General features: G+C 48.7%; 1 protein-coding gene across 4 annotated transcripts in view; it reads left to right on the forward strand.

The window, feature by feature from the left end:
* LOC128826677 (interleukin-1 receptor-like 2) overlaps positions 1-17,615 on the forward strand; it is a 52,546-nt gene that overhangs the window by 3,883 nt on the left and 31,048 nt on the right. For 3 of the 4 annotated variants that reach the window (XM_054010110.1, XM_054010138.1, XM_054010129.1), the window contains exons 2-3: positions 15,882-16,193; positions 17,400-17,469. In XM_054010110.1, the coding sequence (XP_053866085.1) occupies positions 17,409-17,469 (61 nt within the window). In that variant the 5' untranslated portion in view covers positions 15,882-16,193; positions 17,400-17,408. The remainder of the gene's footprint in view (positions 1-15,881; positions 16,194-17,399; positions 17,470-17,615) is intronic. The other variant, XM_054010120.1, reaches the window with a different exon arrangement.

Consider the following 17,615-nt stretch of genomic DNA (forward strand, 5'->3'; position numbering starts at 1 on the left):
CAGGGACGTGGTGTCGGCCGCTTCTGGGAGTGGCGAGGTGCCTGCGTTGCTACAGGGGTGGCAATCCCGCGGGCTGGATCCAAGCCCTCACGGCTGTAGTTTGCCCACCCCTGGTCTATAACCTACTTTGAGAATATTAGAAATATAGAGAGTTGGGTTTGTAGTGATTGGGAGAACTGCATGGTGAATTACAGGCTGGTTGAGAAAGTTGTGGACCTCTCAAGACATCTAGGCAGACTTAGAATCATAGAAGATTAGGGTTGGAAGGGACCTCAGGAGGTCATCTAGTCCAATCCCCTGCTCAAAGCAGGACCAACCCCAACTAAATCATCCCAGCCAGGGCTTTGTCAAGCCGGGCCTTAAAAACCTCTAAGGAGGGAGATTCCACCACCTCCCTAGGTAACCCATTCCAGTGCTTCACCACCTTCCTAGTGACATAGCGTTTCCTAATATCCAACCTAGACCTCCCCCACTGCAACTTGAGACCATTGCTTCTTGTTCTGTCATCTACCACCACTGAGAACAGTCTAGCTCCATCCTCTTTGGAACCCCCCTTCAGGTAGGTGAAGGCTGCTACAAATCCCCCCCTCTCTTCTCATGGTGAGGGGTGTGTAGTGTGCCCATGCTGCAAAAGGTTATTTCTGTCATTTCAGGCCTTTCACATTTTGGAAGACATAACTATTCTTGTGGTGCCCTATTGGCAGAGGGAAATGTTATTCCAAGTGGCTACAGGGAAATCTGCAGTGTGTACAGCTGAAGTATTCTAACGTATAGTGACCAAATAGGAGGTTTGTGTGAGTGGAGTGAACTAGTCTCCTGTCCTCGGGGGGGCCTGGAAAATACGCCCTCCCCTGCAGTATGACTGATTATCTGGAGTTGCTCACCATTAGGTCACACTTGGCTTACTTTGTTATTGCTTCAACAAACATGTCGAAATCTATAGCTTTCTTCCACCCAGCTTTCTTCTGGCATAGTTCAGAGAAAAAACTGACACTTGGAGAACTGATTTTGTGACCTGCTGACTGCATGGACTACTTCTAACTGAAATGGACTAGATTTGGAAATAAAATACTGTTTCCCAAACACACACACTCAGTTCGCTGTTCACAGGTTGCTCCATAGACCCAGGAGGAGTGATTAGAATGGCAAATTTCTTATTACTGAAAGGAAAACATGACTGACCCTGACAAACATCTGTGACTTAACAGTTAAAATGACTTTTACAGCTGTTTATGAACGTTTGAAATTCCAAGTTGCCATTTTGAATGCCACTTGGGGGGAGAAAAGAGAAGAAGAGAGTCACATAGGCACTGTGGTGCAGTCTACCATTAGTGGCCATGCTGCTAGCCGGGACTTATCATTATTGCATTGTTTCTTACAGCAGAAATCCCTCCCATTACTGTAATAATAAACTGTAAAGGTGCCTCATACTCTTTGAGCTTTGAGGTGGCTTTTGCCTCGACCAGGTTTGTTTATAAGCTCGGCCGGGGGGGGAGGATCAAACAGCCCTGCCGCATAGGGACCAATAATTCACTGTTAATCCTGATCCACAGCCTACTTTGGGACTCATCTCATTAAAACTATCACTTCATGCTCCTCGCAGGGAGCCTGCTCCTGGCTCCCATCAAGCCCTATGCTGGATTCAGGGGCCAGCAGGCCACTATCCTGGCTGACCAGTCATTGTGAAGCACAGTTGGCTCCGTGCTAGGCACAGTCATCATAAAATGGACATGTTGGTGAGTTACCCGAGGTGTGGCTCTTGTCCCTGGTCTTCTAGTACTTGTTCTTCAGCCTCTGAATACATTCCCTGCACTGTTCACCAGTCTAGAAAATCTGCAGAGCTGTCAGCTTTTTAGCTATCTGCTGGTACACATGGTCATTCCTGGTGCTTTTGCTGAAGTCCATAGTTTTACTGATCTTGTACCAGAGATTCAACAAAATTTGGCTGTGCTCCCATGACCACGAAGCAGTGCGCTTTGGAAAAGGTTCTTTCAGTTCAATCTTCATTGCAAACCCAGGAGGCTCTCCGATAGTGTGGTTACAGATCAGTGATCGGAAGAGAATGGCTTAATGCTGACCTGAGCTGCTTCCATACGCCAAGGAGGGATGTTAGGGGACCCAGAGGGATGGGGGGTGGCTGAGGAGCTCACCCTCCTTTGGTATATGGGTAGTGGAAGAAGGTCCCTGCCCATTGGGACTGAATGCCTTCCAGGGAAAGGAGGCACTTCAGTCCACTTGTGAGAGGTTTGAAGTAAGGGCAGCATTATGGGAAGCTGCCAGTAATCTTTCAAGTTTGGTGCTGTTTCAGCAAGGGCTGCTGAAGGGTTGTAAATTAGTTAGGGGTGGTTAAAGATGATTTGGCACAATAGGGTTTAGAGCAGGGGTTGGCAACGTTCGGCACGCGGCTCGCCAGGGTAAGCATCCTGGCGGGCCGGGCCAGTTTTATTTACCTGCTGATGCGGCAGGTTCGGCCGATCGCGGCCCCCACTGGCCGCGGTTCGCCGTCCCGGGCCAATGGGGGCGGTGAGAAGCGGGGCGAGCGATGTGCTGACCCGAACCTGCTGCGTCAGCAGGTAAATAAAACTGGCCCGGCCCGCCAGGGTGCTTACCCTGGCGAGCCGCGTGCCGAACGTTGCCGACCCCTGGTTTAGAGTTAGAAGCAGAGTTAACAGACCACCTTTAGAGACAGGAGCTGGGGGGCGGGATTTCAAAGTAAAAATTGACAGGCTTTGCAGAAGCAGGTAACAACCCCCACTCTTCTCCCAGATCCAGGAATACTTATGTAAAATGTTTTGGGTATTTTATTTTGTTTTTTTTTGTTTGGGACAAAGTATAATGGAGGTCTGCTGTATTCCACTGGAATTTTTGGAGTAAAAGATCCATGGGCAACCATGAAAACAAATGTTTTACTGCCTTTTAAACAGTCTCAAGGTAAAAACAGCACAGGTTAAGGCAGCTGTGTGGCAATAATTGTACTTGGTGCTAAGTTGTTAAAGACAAAGTGCATTACCTTAAAGAACTAAATGTAGGAGTCAGTGATTTAAAGAAGTAAGTAAAAAGTTACAAATATCTTTTGCAAAAATTGATAATACAGGGTTTGAAGAAAAGTAAACATTTGAAAGTTGTAAAAATGGTACAGGTAACCTTTGTGTGTTACAAAAAGTAAGTTTTTGGTTTAATAATAAAACCCAGTTATATAAATGTAACTGTATGTGCAACTCTGTGCAGTCACATTAAATGAAAGCTTGGTAATTAAATTATACCAGGGGGTCAGGTAAAGTGGCTACTACCACCACTATGCTTCTGTCCCTAGAAGCCTTTACAGCTATTCTGATGGGAAATGGTCCTTTTTCCACAGAAATGGTCTATAGGGGACTGCTGCAGGCAGCAGGTGAAGGAATAATCTAATCAAAATTATTTGACTATTAGGTAATATAATCAAAAACAATAAAGGAATGTCAGGGGTTTCTATTAAAACTTAACTGCCCCTGGCTGTCTCTGGTTGTACAAGAAGAAAGTGTAATCAGGGTACAGTTGTGTAACAAAGATAGGGTTACCATTCGTCCGGATTTACCCGGACATGTCCTCCTTTTTGTGCTAAAAATAGCGTCCGGGGGGAATTTGTAAAACACTCACAATGTCCGGGATTTCCCCCCTCCCCCGGCAGAGCAGAGCGAGCGGCTGGGAGGGCTGCAGGGAAGTCCCGGGCTGGACTCCGGAGCAGCTGTAGAGGAGCCGGATCCGCCCTGCATTCTGAGCCGGCAGCTCCCTTGCAGCCCAGTCCGGCAGCACTGTGCAGGGCCAGGGACCGGGTTTTGTTGTGCTGGGGAGCTCAGCCACGTGTCCGGCTCGGCTGCACAGAGCCCAACACTCTGTTCTGAGCAGCAGGGTAAGGAAGTCAGGGGGCAGGAAGGTTCTGGAGGTGGCAGTCAAGAAACGGGGGGGGGGGGCTTTTTGGGGGGAGTGGAGAAAGTTTTGGGCAGTCAGGGTACAGGTAGGGGGTAGGGTCCTGGGGGGCAGTTGGGGGGGTCTCAGGAGGGGGCAGTTAGGGGACAAGGCACAGGGAGGCTTAGGTAGGAGGTGGGGTTCTGGAGGGCAGTTAGGAGCAGGGGTCCCAGGAGGGGGCAGTCAGGGGACAAGGAGCAGGGGGGGAGTGTTTGGGAGTTCTGGGGGGGCTGTCGGGGCAGGGGTGGGGAGATGGATCGGAGCAGTCAGGGGACAGGGAGCAGAGGGGTTTAGATGGGTTGGGAGTTCTGGGGGGGGCTGTCAGGGGGTGGGGAGTGGTTGGATGGGGCATGGGAGTCCCAGGGGTCTGTCTGGGGGTGGGGGTGTGGAAAAGGGTTGGGGCAGTCAGGGGACAAGAGGCAGGGAGGCTTAGATAGGGAGTGGAGTCCTGGGGGGCAGTTAGGGGCAGGGGTCCCAGGAGGGGGCAGTCAGGGGACAAGGAACGGGGGGAGGGTTGGGGGTTCTGGGGGGGCGGGAAGTGGGAGGGGCTAGGGCGGGGCTCCTCCCGTCCTCTTTTTTTCTTGCTGAAATATGGTAACCCTAAACAAAGAGTAATCATAGTGCAAGGAATGTTAGGCAAAAAATAGAATTTTGTGTGTGTGCACAGGAAAAAGAAAAGGAAAAGGGGAGCAATGATGGGAACATTGAGCCTTGGAGTGGATCTGGGGAACCGGACTGTCACTTTGGGGGTGCATGAAAACTCTGTGGGCACAGGGGAGGCAGCTACACCTTGTGTAAAATTAATATGGCTAATATAATGTTATGAAGGTTAAACTATTTCCCAGGACGTGTGCAGTGTATATTAAAAAGGGGGTAAAAGTAATGCAAACAAAACATGGAACTTAATTAAAATCCTGTTAGGGCTCCAAAAGAAGCCACAATAGGCTGTGCTTTCTTTTTCAAAGCTGTATGTGTTTTGGATCAGGAGATGAAAGTGAAAAGTAATCAAAACTCTGGTGAAAGTAAAATATGTCCCTTTTAAGACAGTCTCTAAGCTGCTAATAGCTTTGAATCCAGAGGCAAGCCAAAAAAGCCTCTGTGTAAATGCAAATTACCTAGCTGATGGGGAAAGGAGAAAACTGCCCATAAGTAGCAGCACAAAGAATCTGCAAATAGTAAATACATCTGGTCAGCAAACAAGCTACTAAAAGACTCAAATTATGGCCCTCCAGAAAAGGGAGGTGAAAAAGCAAGTCAAGCCTAAAAATAAGGGGGACAGGTTAACCCTAAGAGAAAGGGTGTGTGTGTGTGTGTGTGTGTGTGTGTGTGTGCACAAAGCTAAAATCTAAAGTGGTCTCTCAACTATTACTTGAAAATAAACTTAAAGCTTGGTACAGCAAAAAAACTATTGCAAACCTGGGCTGTTGTACAAAAGGGGAAACTGAGGCACACCACCTCATAAATTTCATAAATGACCAGTAAGTGGAGTAATTCACTAGCCTAACTATAGAACAACATAAGGACAGCCTGGAGGTAATTCTTCTGTTTTTCCAGCATTTAGCAAAAAAATTTGTAAAAGAAATTGGTATTATTATTAAGCAATAATCTGTCCCCACCAAAGGGGGTGGAAATTATTTCTTTTGTTTTTCAAATACTGTACAAGCATGCTGGCGCCAGCAGAAAAAAATAACCCAAAATACCATAAATCTATGTTTTGTGATGTTTGTCTGTGGTGTTTGTCTTGTTGCTAGCATGACGTGGGTGGGGGATGGCTTTAAAAGGCTGACCTGGGGGGAAAATGTGTATAAAAATGCAAAATGCTTAACTAAAAGGCCAGCACCTGTCTAATAGCTACCATGGTACCTAAAAATGAAAAGGCAACCAAGGTGGGCCCCACAAGCCCTATAAAAATAATAAGAAGGGGAGGAGCTCACTAAAAATCAATGAAGGGGTGTGTAAAATGGTGTAAATCCAGAAAAGATGTTTAAATGTGCCCCTCTCCTATCACTATGAAGAAGAAGAGGCCTATGACAAGGGGGTGGACAATTGGGTGTATTGTGTATAAGGTGTTTTGCTGGGAAAAAAAAAATATTACTAGGGGGCACAATTACACTAGCCCCTAACCAAACTACACCCATCTACACGCTGCTATCTAAACTTTGAAGCACAAATTAATCTGTAAATCTTATTGCTGTAAATAAGCAAACCGGAGTATACTGCCTAATTCCATACCAAGTGGTTAAGTTGGTTTGAACAATAACACATTTCTCTGTAAACATTCAATAAACTTTTATAATGTAAACAAAAGCATGCAAAACTAGGGTTACCATATTTCCACAATCAAAAAAGAGGACAGTGGGGAGGGAGGGGGGAGGAGCCCTGCTCTAGCCCTGCTTCTGCCCCACCCCACCCCCATCCACTCCTTCCCACCCCCTGGCTGCCCTGCTCAGAACTCCCAAAGCCCCCCCGCTCCTTCTCCTGACTGCCCCCTCCTGGGACCCCTGCCACTAACTGCCCCCTAGAATCCCACCCCCTATCTAAGCCTCCCTGCTTTTTGTCCCCTGACTGCCTCCTCCTGAAAACCCCCCACCCTAACTGCCCCCCTAGGACTCTACCTGTCCCCTGACTGCCCCGACCCTTATCCACACCCTCACCCCATATTCACACCCCTGCCCCCAGACAGATCCCTGGGACTCCCATGCCCTATCCAACTGCTCCCCGCCCCCTGACAGGACCCCCAGAACTCCTGACCCATCCAACCCCCCTTCCCTGTCCCCTGACCAGGGCCGGATTTAACGAGAGCCCAGGAATTGGGCTGTGCTCCAGCCGGAGCTCCGGCCAGGGTCGCGGGGCTTGGGGCCAGGTCGCCCGCTCTGGGGCCAGGGCCGGGCTGGAGCCGCCAGGGCCGGCGCGCTCAGCCAGAACCGGAGCCGCCGTACTGGGGCCCGAGCCGGGCCGGAACCGCTGGGGCCGGTGCGCTTGGCCGGAACCGGGGTTGCCGCCCTGGGGCCTGAGTTGGGACGGAGCTGCCGGGGCCGGCACGCTCGGCCAGAACCGGTGCCGCTGCCCTGGGGCCCGAGCCGAGCTGGATCCCCTGGGGCCGGGGCTACTCGCCCAGGGCCAGGCCGGCGCCGCTTGGCTGGAACTGGGTCCGGTGCCCCGGGGCCCGAGCTGGGCTGGAGCGGCTGAGGCCGGACTGGGCCGCGCCGTGCCTCCCCGGAGCCCTCCTCCTCGTGTTCCTCCTCCCTCGCCCCTGCTTACCTGCTGCTGCCCGCCTGCCCCTGCTTCTTTTCAGACTTACCGCGAACATCTTATTCGCGGGAATCGGGTGGGGGAGGAGCAGGGGGCGGAGCGTTCAGGGGAGGGGAGGAGGGGGAAGACAGCTGCTGGGCCGGACGGCGTGCTAAGGCTGCAGGGGATGGGGGGAGCCAGGAAGGGGCTTTGGCTGCCAAGCAGTGCTTGGCTGCTGCTTTTCGATCTATAAATAGCCAACGGGGGGAAATCCTGGACATTTTTAGATTTTTAGAAATCCCCCCCTACCCCCAGACGGCTATTTATAGATCAAAAAGCCAGACATGTCCGGGGAAATCCGGACGTATGGTAGCCCTATGCAAACCCTGTAGGGGCAGCTTGTTGCAACTGCCAGCAACTGGACACATTAAAATTTTAACCCTGTCAAAGAAAAAAAGGGCAGTGTTTTGGTGGTGGCTCAAATATTGGACCATACTGCAGTGGTCAGGACTCGGTGTTGCTGTAAATTGTTAACTGTACCTGTGTTATGTTGCATATAAAAATAACCTATAAGTAATGTAGTAAGCCCTCTTCACTCTGCAGTGTGCAAAACAACCCAAACCCAACTTTCTTGGGCCCACTATAGTGGAAAGTCTAAAACACTAATTAAAATAAATGTGGTATGCCCGTTCGAGAAAAGGTGCAGGGCGCTGTACTACACAAGGGCCAGTGAAACAAATAAAATATCAACACCTTTCGCCTTAATGCCTGGCCCTATCAAAAAATGTGTCCTATGCTTTTCCAGGAATGGAGATATCCCATCTCCTAGAACTGGAAGGGACCTTGAAAGGTCATCGAGTCCAGCCCCCTGCCTTCCTTAGCAGGACCAAGTACTGATTTTGCCCCAGATCCCCAAGTGGCCCCCTCAAGGATTGAACTCACAACCCTGGGTTTAGCAGGCCAATGCTCAAACCACTGAGCTATCCCTCCCTCCCAATACCTGGGCAGGAAAATCCCAAAAGAAAAAGAAGAAGGAAAAAAAAAAAGGGGTGGAGTGTTAGGATATAGATATTCAAGCCTGTCTGTAAAGGCCTATACTTTAAGAATTTAGGTGTATTATTATCACTTAGCTAGTTATAGAGGTATAAAAGAAAGAATCAAAATCACTCTCTGTATGTGTAAGGGACAGTCTGAGGCCTGGATTTCTTAGGCTAAGGCCTGGCGAGGCAGCCATAAACTGGGAAATGTGTGGTCACATCCTTACATTCCAAACTAGTCACATTGAAATAAGGTGCTATTGGGCTGTTAGGAATATCAGGACAGGATTCAGAGTAACAGCCGTGTTAGTCTGTATCCGCAAAAAGAAGAACAGGAGTACTTGTGGCACCTTAGAGACTAACAAATTTATTAGAGCATAAGCTTTCGTGGACTACAGCCCACTTCTTTGGATCACCTCCAGAGAAAGGGAAGAGCCTAGAAGATGTAAAAGGAAACTTAGTTTAATGGCATCCTGTCTGGCAAGAACTCACTTATCAATAGCTGGAATGTGAAATCCTTGCGTCTGTATTGTTTTGTATGTTTATTTGCATGGTCTCTGGTTTTGTAATTGTTTTTGTCTGCTGTATAATTAATTTTGTTGGGTGTAAACTAATTAAGGTAGTGGAATATATTTGGTTAAATAACCATGTTGCAGTATGTTAGGATTGGTTAGTTAAATTTCAGTAAAATGATTGGTTAAGGTATAGCTAAGCTGAACTTAAGTTTTACTATATAGTCTGCAGTTAATCAGGAAGTAAGGGGGGAATGGGAACAGGGGGTGGGGGAATTGGGATCATGTTTTGCTAAGGGGGGAATGGGAACAGGGACATAGGCAAGGCTCTGTGGTGTCAAACATGGGAAGGGGGACACTAAGGCCTGGTCTACACTAGGCGTTTATGTCGAAGTTAGCGCCATTACATCGAATTAACCCTGCACCCGTCCACACTGCGATGCTATTTAGTTCGACATAGAGGTCTCTTTAATTCGACTTCTGTACTCCTCCCCGACGAGGGGAGTAGCGCTAAATTCGACATGGCCATGTCGAATTAGGCTAGGTGTGGATGGAAATCGACGCTAATAGCTCCGGGAGCTATCCCACAGTGCACCACTCTGTTGACGCTCTGGACAGCAGTACGAGCTCGGATGCTCTGACCAGCCACACAGGAAAAGCCCCGGGAAAATTTGAATTTGAATTCCTTTTCCTGTCTGGCCAGTTTGAATCTCATTTCCTGTCTGGACACCGTGGCGATCACAGCAGCACTGGCAACGATGCAGAGCTCTCCAGCAGTGATGGCCGTGCAGTCTGTGAATAGAAAGAGGGCCCCAGCATGGACTGATCGGGAAGTCTTGGATCTCATCGCTGTGTGGGGCGATGAGTCAGTGCTTTCTGAGCTGCGCTCCAAGAAACGGAATGCAAAGATCTATGAGAAGATCTCAAAAGACATGTCAGAGAGAGGATACAGCCGGGATGCAACGCAGTGCCGCGTGAAAATCAAGGAGCTGAGACAAGGCTACCAGAAGACCAGAGGCAAACGGACGCTCCGGATCCCATCCCCAGACATCCCGTTTCTATGAGGCACTGCATTCCATCCTTGGTGCGGCCGCCACCACTACCCCACCACTGACCGTGGACTCTGAGGATGGGATATTGTCCACGGCCGGTTCCTCGGACATGTTAGCGGACGGGGAAGATGAGGAAGGAGATGAGGAGGGCGAGGCAGTCGGCAGCGCTCACAACGCTGATTTCCCCGACAGCCAGGATCTCTTCATCACCCTTACAGAGATCCCCTACGAAGCGTCCCCAGCCGTTACCCCGGACACAGAATCTGGGGAAGGATCAGCCAGTAAGTGTTGTAAACATCTAAACATTTATTTTTAACAGAACAGGAATATTAACAATTAAAAGAATGGGTTGTTCATGATTACTTTGCCCTAGGCACTTAACGGTTCAGTCATGGGCAGTGCAAGTTTTGAAAAAAAATCTAGCAATGTCCGGTTTTCCGTGATTGTCCTGCCCAAGCCGCTCTACTGTTTAGTCCCTGCTACTGCAGCTAGAGTAAAATGCGGTCTATATGTGCAGGGATAGAGCAGTAATCCTCCCGGGACATCTCGATGAAGCTCTCCCGGAGGTAATTGGAAAGCCGTTGCATGAGGTTCCTGGGGAGAGCGGCCTTATTGGGTCCTCCGAAGTACGAGACGTTGCCGCGCCACGAGACTATCAAGTACTCGGGAATCATTGCTCTGCACAGCAGGGCGGCATACGGCCCTGGTCTTTGGAGGCTTTCCCGGAGCATTCTCTCTCTCTCGCTGTCAGAGATCCTCATCAGGGTGATGTCGCCCATGGTGACCTGCTTTGAATTAGGTAGGGGAATGTTAGTGTTGGGACTGCTTGCTCGTTCCTTTACAGAACTGTAACCGCTGGTTTGCAGCCACGCGGTGGAGGCGGGAGAGGGGCTGCCGAAAGGGATCGTTCCTGGGGACAGCCGCGAGGGGGTGGGACAGGGGCAGAGTTCCCGCTTGCCGGATTGCTGGCAGCAGGGACTGACATTGCTTTAAATGTGAAATGAGGCCAGTGGTAATATAAAAGTTTTAAACTGCCACAAGTCTACGGCTTACCATGTCTACCTGCAACAGAAATTCCGTTGTGCTGCCCCGCTTCTCAAATGTGCTGTGGAAGACCCCAGGCACTGAATGCGAAGGCCGAGAATTCGACCTTGTGCTGAGTGCGCATGTGATAGGTGCTGTGCATGGTCTTGTTCACAGAGAAAGACTATGTTCTTTGTTCACAACTACATTTATCTTTCTGAGGAATTCACTCCCTTTTTCCCATTCCCACAGCCACATCTGCAACTGTCTCACAACGTAGCCTGGCATCACACTCCCAGAGGCTAGCGAAGATTAGGCATAGGAAGAAGAGGACACGGGAGGACATGTTCTCTGAACTTATGGCCTGTTCCCAAGCCCAGGCAGCACAGCAGACCCAGTGGCGGGAGAAATTGACCCAAATGCAGCAAGCAAACATGGATCGGGAGGAGAGGTGGCGGCAGGAAGACCAGCAGGCGACTCAAACGCTGCTTGGACTACTGAGGGAGCAAACAGACACGCTCCGGCGCCTTGTGGATGTTCTGCAGGAACAGAGGCAGGAGGACAGAGCCCCGCTGCAGTCCATCTCTAACCGCCCTCCCCCGCCACCAAGTCCCATACCCATCTCACCCAAAGTGCAAAGAAGGAGAAGCGGCAGAGTCCCTGCTAACTCTCACTCCACCCCTGCAGAGAGCTCTAGTAGCAGAAGGCTCTCATTCCCCAAAACTTGAAAAGTTCTTTCCTTCCCGCCTGACACAAGCCTCCGTCCAAGTTTCACCTCCCACTTCCATGTGTAGTTGATAATAAAAAATACGTTTCTGTTAACTACTGTTTCAATCATGTTCTTTTGGAGGAGGAGGGGAAAGGGGGTTGGTAATTGGACAGGACAGTCACCTTTGGCAGGGTACATAGGCGGGGGCAGGCACAGCAGCAGGGCACATACACAGTGCAGTGATGCAGTGACTAGTTACCCTGGTTAGTCTGGGAGGTTGTTTTCATGTTATGTGGTGGGGGGTGTGTTGCTCTGTGACTTTGTGGCGGGGGAGGGCAGTTACAGATCTTAAGCGGCGGTCCTTATGCAGGATCACAGAGCCACGCAGCAGGGGATCTGTAACCGTCCTCCCTCTGCCACAAAGTCACATAGCCCCCCCCATACACACAGTCCCGATCAGGAGGGGTGACAGGCTCCGTTGAAACAACCATCCCACCGCAGCGGAGCCTGTCAATCCTTGAGTTTAGAAGCTTCATTCGCGTCTCTACACTACACCCGCTCCGCACCACAGTCTGCGTCCCAGTTTTAAAAAATTCCCGCGAAAACAGTATTAAAGAAAACGGTGTGCATTAACAAAGTAGAACTATTTTTATTTCGAAACGTGTGTTGGAAGGGGGTGAAGGGGGTATGTAACTGGAGAGGTTAGTCAACATTAACTGGGTAAAGAAACGGGGGCAGGTTCAGCTTCTCTGTACACAAACTTAAAAGTCACAGGTTACCCTGCTCACTCAGGAACCTAGCTTTCAAAGCCTCCCGGATGCACAGCGCTTCCCGCTGTTCTCTTCTAATCGCCCGGCTGTCTGGCTGTGCGTAATCAGCAGCCAGGCTATTTTCCTCAACCTCCCACCCCGCCATAAAGGTCTCCCCCTTGCTCTCACAGAGATTGTGGAGCACACAGCAAGCTGCTATAACAATGGGGATATTGGTTTCGCTGAGATCACAGCGAGTCAGTAAGCTTCTCCATCTCCCCTTGAGACGGCCAAAAGCACACTCCACCACCATTCTGCACTTGCTCAGCCGGTAGTTGAAGAGTTCTTTTTCAGTGTCCAGGGCGCCAGTATAGGGCTTCATGAGCCAGGGCATTAGCGGGTAGGCTGGGTCCCCGAGGATGACTATAGGCATCTCCACATCCCCAACAGTTATTTTGTGGTCCGGGAAGTAAATACCTTGTTGCACCCGTCTAAACAGACCAGAGTTCCTAAAAACACGAGCGTCATGATCCTTGCCCGGCCATCCCACGTAGATGTTGGTAAAACGTCCCCTGTGGTCCACCAGTGCTTGCAGCACCATGGAAAAATAGCCCTTTCGGTTAATGTACTGGGTGGCCTGGTGGTCCGGTGCCAGGATAGGGATGTGAGTTCCATCTATGGCCCCACCGCAGTTTGGGAATCCCATCGCTGCGAAGCCATCTATGATCGCCTCCACGTTTCCCAGGGTCACTACCTTTGGCAGCAGTACATCAACGATTGCCTTGGCTACTTGCATCACAACAACCCCCACGGTAGATTTGCCCACCCCAAACTGGTTCGCGACTGACCGGTAGCTGTCTGGCGTTGCAAGCTTCCAGAGGGCTATGGCCACTCGCTTCTGTACACTCAGTGCAGCTCGCAACCAGGTGTCATTGCGCTTCAGGGCAGGGGACAGCAACTCACAAAGTTCCAGGAAAGTTCCCTTCCGCATGCGAAAGTTTCGCAGCCACTGGGATTCATCCCAGACCTGCAGCACTATGCGGTCCCACCACTCAGTGCTTGTTTCCCGTGCCCAGAATCGCCGTTCCACGGCATCAACATGACCCATTGCCATCGTGATGTCCTCGGCGCTGGGTCCCCTGCTTTCTGAGAGGTCTGTGCTACTCTCAGACTTCAGGACATCACCGCGGTAATGTAGCCTCCTCGCCTGACTTTTCTGCATCTGCCTCAGGGAAACCTGTATGATAAGCTGCGAGGCGTTGAGAGCGGCCACAACTGCAGCGATGGTCGCAGCGTGCTCCATGCTCGCAGTGCTGTGGCATCCGCGCTGTCAATGACTGGAAAAGTGCGCGAACTGATTTCCCGCCGGCGCTTTCAGGGAGGGAGGGCGGGAGTGATGGACGGATGACGACAGTTACCCAAAAGCACCCTCGACACATTTTCTTACCCAGAAGGCATTGCTGGCTACACCCAGAATTCCAATGGGCAGAGGGGACTGCGGGAACTGTGGGATAGCTGACCACAGTGCACCGCTTCGAATGTCGACGCTTTCACCGTTAGTGTGGACTCACAAAGTCGAATTACTGTCCTTAGTGTGGACACAGACGTTCGACTTTGCAATATCGATTCCAAAAATTCGATGCAAGTAAATTCGAACTACTCTCGTAGTGTAGACAAGGCCTAAGGAAGGAAACTGGAATCATGCTTGCTGAAAGTTCACCCCAATAAACATCAAATTGTTTGCGCCTTTGGACTTTGGGTATTGTTGCTCTCTGTTCATGCAAGAAGGACCAGGGAAGTAAGAGGGTAAAAAAAATAAGCCCCCAATGAGGGAGTAGTTTCCGGTTTCAATAGAGTGGATTGGAGCTTGTTGGGATAGAGATAACTAAGGAAGTTGTCCCATGGAATTGTGGGTTATTTCTGGCAGACAACTACTGGACACGAGCAAGTGGGGCTGTGTATACACTGCAAAGCAATAGAAGCGCTAGCATGGGCCTATGTTGCAGTGTAGATGTACCATAGGCCTAATTTGAGGACCAGGCAAATTGGTTGAAACTATAGTAAAAAAAACAGAATAATCAGACACATAGATGAACACGATATATTGGGGAAGCGTCAACATGACTTTTGTAAAGAGAAATCCTGCCTCACCAATCTGTTAGAACTCTTTGAGGGTGTCAACAAGCATGTGGACAAGTGTGATCCAGTTGTGTTATAGTGTACTTGGACTTTCTAAAAGCTTTTGGCAAGGTCCCACACCAAAGGCTCTTAAGCAAAGTAAGCACTCATGGGATAAGAGAGAAGGTTCTCTCATGGATAAGTTTCAGAGTAACAGCAGTGTTAGTCTGTATCCGCAAAAAGAAGAACAGGAGTACTTGTGGCACCTTAGAGACTAACCAATTTATTAGAGCATAAGCTTTCGTGAAGAAGTGGGCTGTAGTCCACGAAAGCTTATGCTCTAATAAATTTGTTAGTCTCTAAGGTGCCACAAGTACTCCTGTTCTTCTTCTCATGGATAAGTAACTAGTTAAAAGGATGGGAATAAATGGTCAGTGTTCACAATGGAAAGTGGTTATCCGTAAGGATCTGTGCTGGGACCTGTGTTATTCAACATATTCATAGATGATCTGGAAATGGGGGGGGGGGGTAAATAGTGAAGTGGCAAAGTTTGCAGACAATACAAAATTACTCAAGTTAGTTAAGTCCAAAGCAGACTGTGGAGCGTTACAAAGGGATCTCATAAACTGGGTGATTGGGCAACAAAATGGCAAATGAAATTCAGTGTTGATAAGTGCAAAAAAATGCATGTTGGAAAACATAATCCAAACTATACTAAACTAAAAAGATGGGATCTAAATTGGATGTTACTACTAAAGAAAGTGATCTTGGAATCAACATGAATAGTTCTCTGAAAATAAACGCTCAATGCGCAGCGGTAGTAAAAAAATGAACAGTATTGGGAACCATTAGGAAAGGAATAGTTAAGACAGAAAATGTAATGCCACTATACGAATCCATGGTATGCCCACACCTTGAATGCTGCATGTAGTTCTAGTCGCCCCATCTTGGAAAAGGTACAGAGAAGAACAATAAAAATTATTAGTGGTATGGAACAGCTTCCTTTTGAGGAGAGATTAAAAAGACTGTTTCTGTTTATCTTAGAAATGAGACAACTAAGGGGGGAAATGACAGAAATCTATAAAATCATGAATGGGGTGGAGAAAGTGAAGTGTTATTTACCCCTTCGTGTAACACAAGAACTAGGGGTCCCATAATGAAATTAATAGGCAGCAGTTTTAAAACAAACAAAAGGAAGTATTTCTTCACACAAGGCACAGACAACCTGTGGAACTCGTTGTGATGCTGGCAAACCAGGTGCCAGCTCTTGCCAAGACTGCAGGCATTAGCTAAGAACTAACAGACTCGAAGCTGGAGACTGGACCAGTTCACCTGTGGGTTAGTTTTGCTCAAAATTAGTCTTATAAGAATGCATTTAGTGTTTAGACTGTGAAATGCTTGTAAGTTGCTGTATGCATGAATCTCACTTTTAATGTCTGTATTCTATGCTACAAAAATACGTAAGTTTTGCTTTATAACTTTGAAAATGTTTGTTCTCAACCCAGATATGGGAATCGTATCCCCCCCAGCCATCCAGAAGGACTATCAAAATAAAGATGAGCCATCAAGGAACATCACAATACAAAGGATTGGTTAATGGCCCTATCCTACCTGGGAAAAGCTACATGCAAGGAAGCTCATCCTATGGACTTGAAAACTGAATGAAAGAAATAGACAAATTTCCTGTGACTTTATCTCTCTTTGCTGTTTGAACTCTGGGAGGGCCAGAGACTGAGGCAGATATCCCCAGACACTTCGAATTGACAGATCTCTACAACTCTGTCACTCTAGTGATTTAGATGATAACTCATTTGTGTGTATGTGTATATTTGCTTGCTTTAACCTGTAAATAACTCTTATTTCTTTTTCCTAGTTTAATAAACCTTTAGATAGTTTATTACTGGATTGGTTACAGGCATTGTCTATGGCACAGCAACGTTTGGCACACGGCTCGCCAGGGTAAGCGCCTTGGCGGGCCGGGCCAGTTTATTTACCTGCTGACGCGGCAGGTTCGGCCGATCGTGGCCCCCACTGGCCGCGGTTCGCCGTCCCGGGCCAATTGGGGCGCCGAGAAGTGGCCCGGGCGAGCGATGTGCTGGCCGCAGCTTCCCGCCGCCCCCATTGACCCGGGATGGCAAACTGCGGCCAGTGGGGGCCGCGATCGACTGAACCTGCCGCGTCAGCAGGTAAATAAACTGGCCCGGCCCGCCAGGGTGCTTACCATGGCGAGCCGTGTGCCAAACGTTGCCGACACCTGGTCTATGGTGTAAGCTCCTTGGTTCCAATTGATCTGGGGTAAGTGACTGGTCTCTTGGGAATGGAAGCAACCTGAATATTGTGTGAGATTTTTTTTTTTTTTTGGTGTGACCATTTATCACTGAGTCCAGCTTGCCTGGGTGGCAAGATAAACTGGAAAGTATAAGGGGACTGTCTGTGACTCCATGGTAATACTGTTACACCAGGAGTTCACGTTTGTTACTGTGTTGGTGAAATCGAATTATAGAACACACCACTAGTCTGCCCTGTTTTTGACAGTCTGCCCTGCGGTAGGCACTTGTGAGCCGCTCCAGACAGCGTGACATGCGTTGCCAGGATATGTTGTGAAGGTCAAAAATATAACTAGGTTCAAAAAATAACTAGTTAAGTTCATGGAGGATAGCTCCATCAATGGCTATTAGCCAAGATTGTCAGGGACACAACCCCATGCTCTGGGTATCCCTAAGCTTCTGACTTCCAGATGCTGGGACTGGATGACAGGGGATAGATCACTCGATAATTGCCCTGTTTTGTTCATTACCTCTGAAGCACCTGGCACTGGCCACTGTCGGAAGACAGGATACTGGGCTATATGGACCATTGGTCTGACCCAGTATGGCCGTTGTTATGTTCTTATGAGATCCTTGTGTACAAAAAGATCTATAAAAATACAAATTACAGTGTGGACGCTTGTAATTTTTGTTCTGCTCTGTGTTGAACTGCTTTGAGAAAGACTATACTGATTTTTTTTTTTTTTTTTGTCGTAGTAAAACGTAATGGCTGCAGCTGTGTTTACCTGTAGTATAATCCTAGTGTTTATCTCTTCAGTGAAGGCAGGTAAGTTGATCAGATGGTTTCCTAATTACCTCCTCTGAAATGCACTCTTTTACACATACATGTATTAAAGTAACTTACTTCTCAGATACCTGAAAACAGCTATTTAAGAACAGAGATGTAGTAACCAGTAGTGATGCTAGTCTGAA

The sequence above is a fragment of the Malaclemys terrapin genome, chromosome 1, assembly GCF_027887155.1.
Source record: "Malaclemys terrapin pileata isolate rMalTer1 chromosome 1, rMalTer1.hap1, whole genome shotgun sequence".
Classification (NCBI taxonomy): domain Eukaryota; kingdom Metazoa; phylum Chordata; order Testudines; family Emydidae; genus Malaclemys; species Malaclemys terrapin.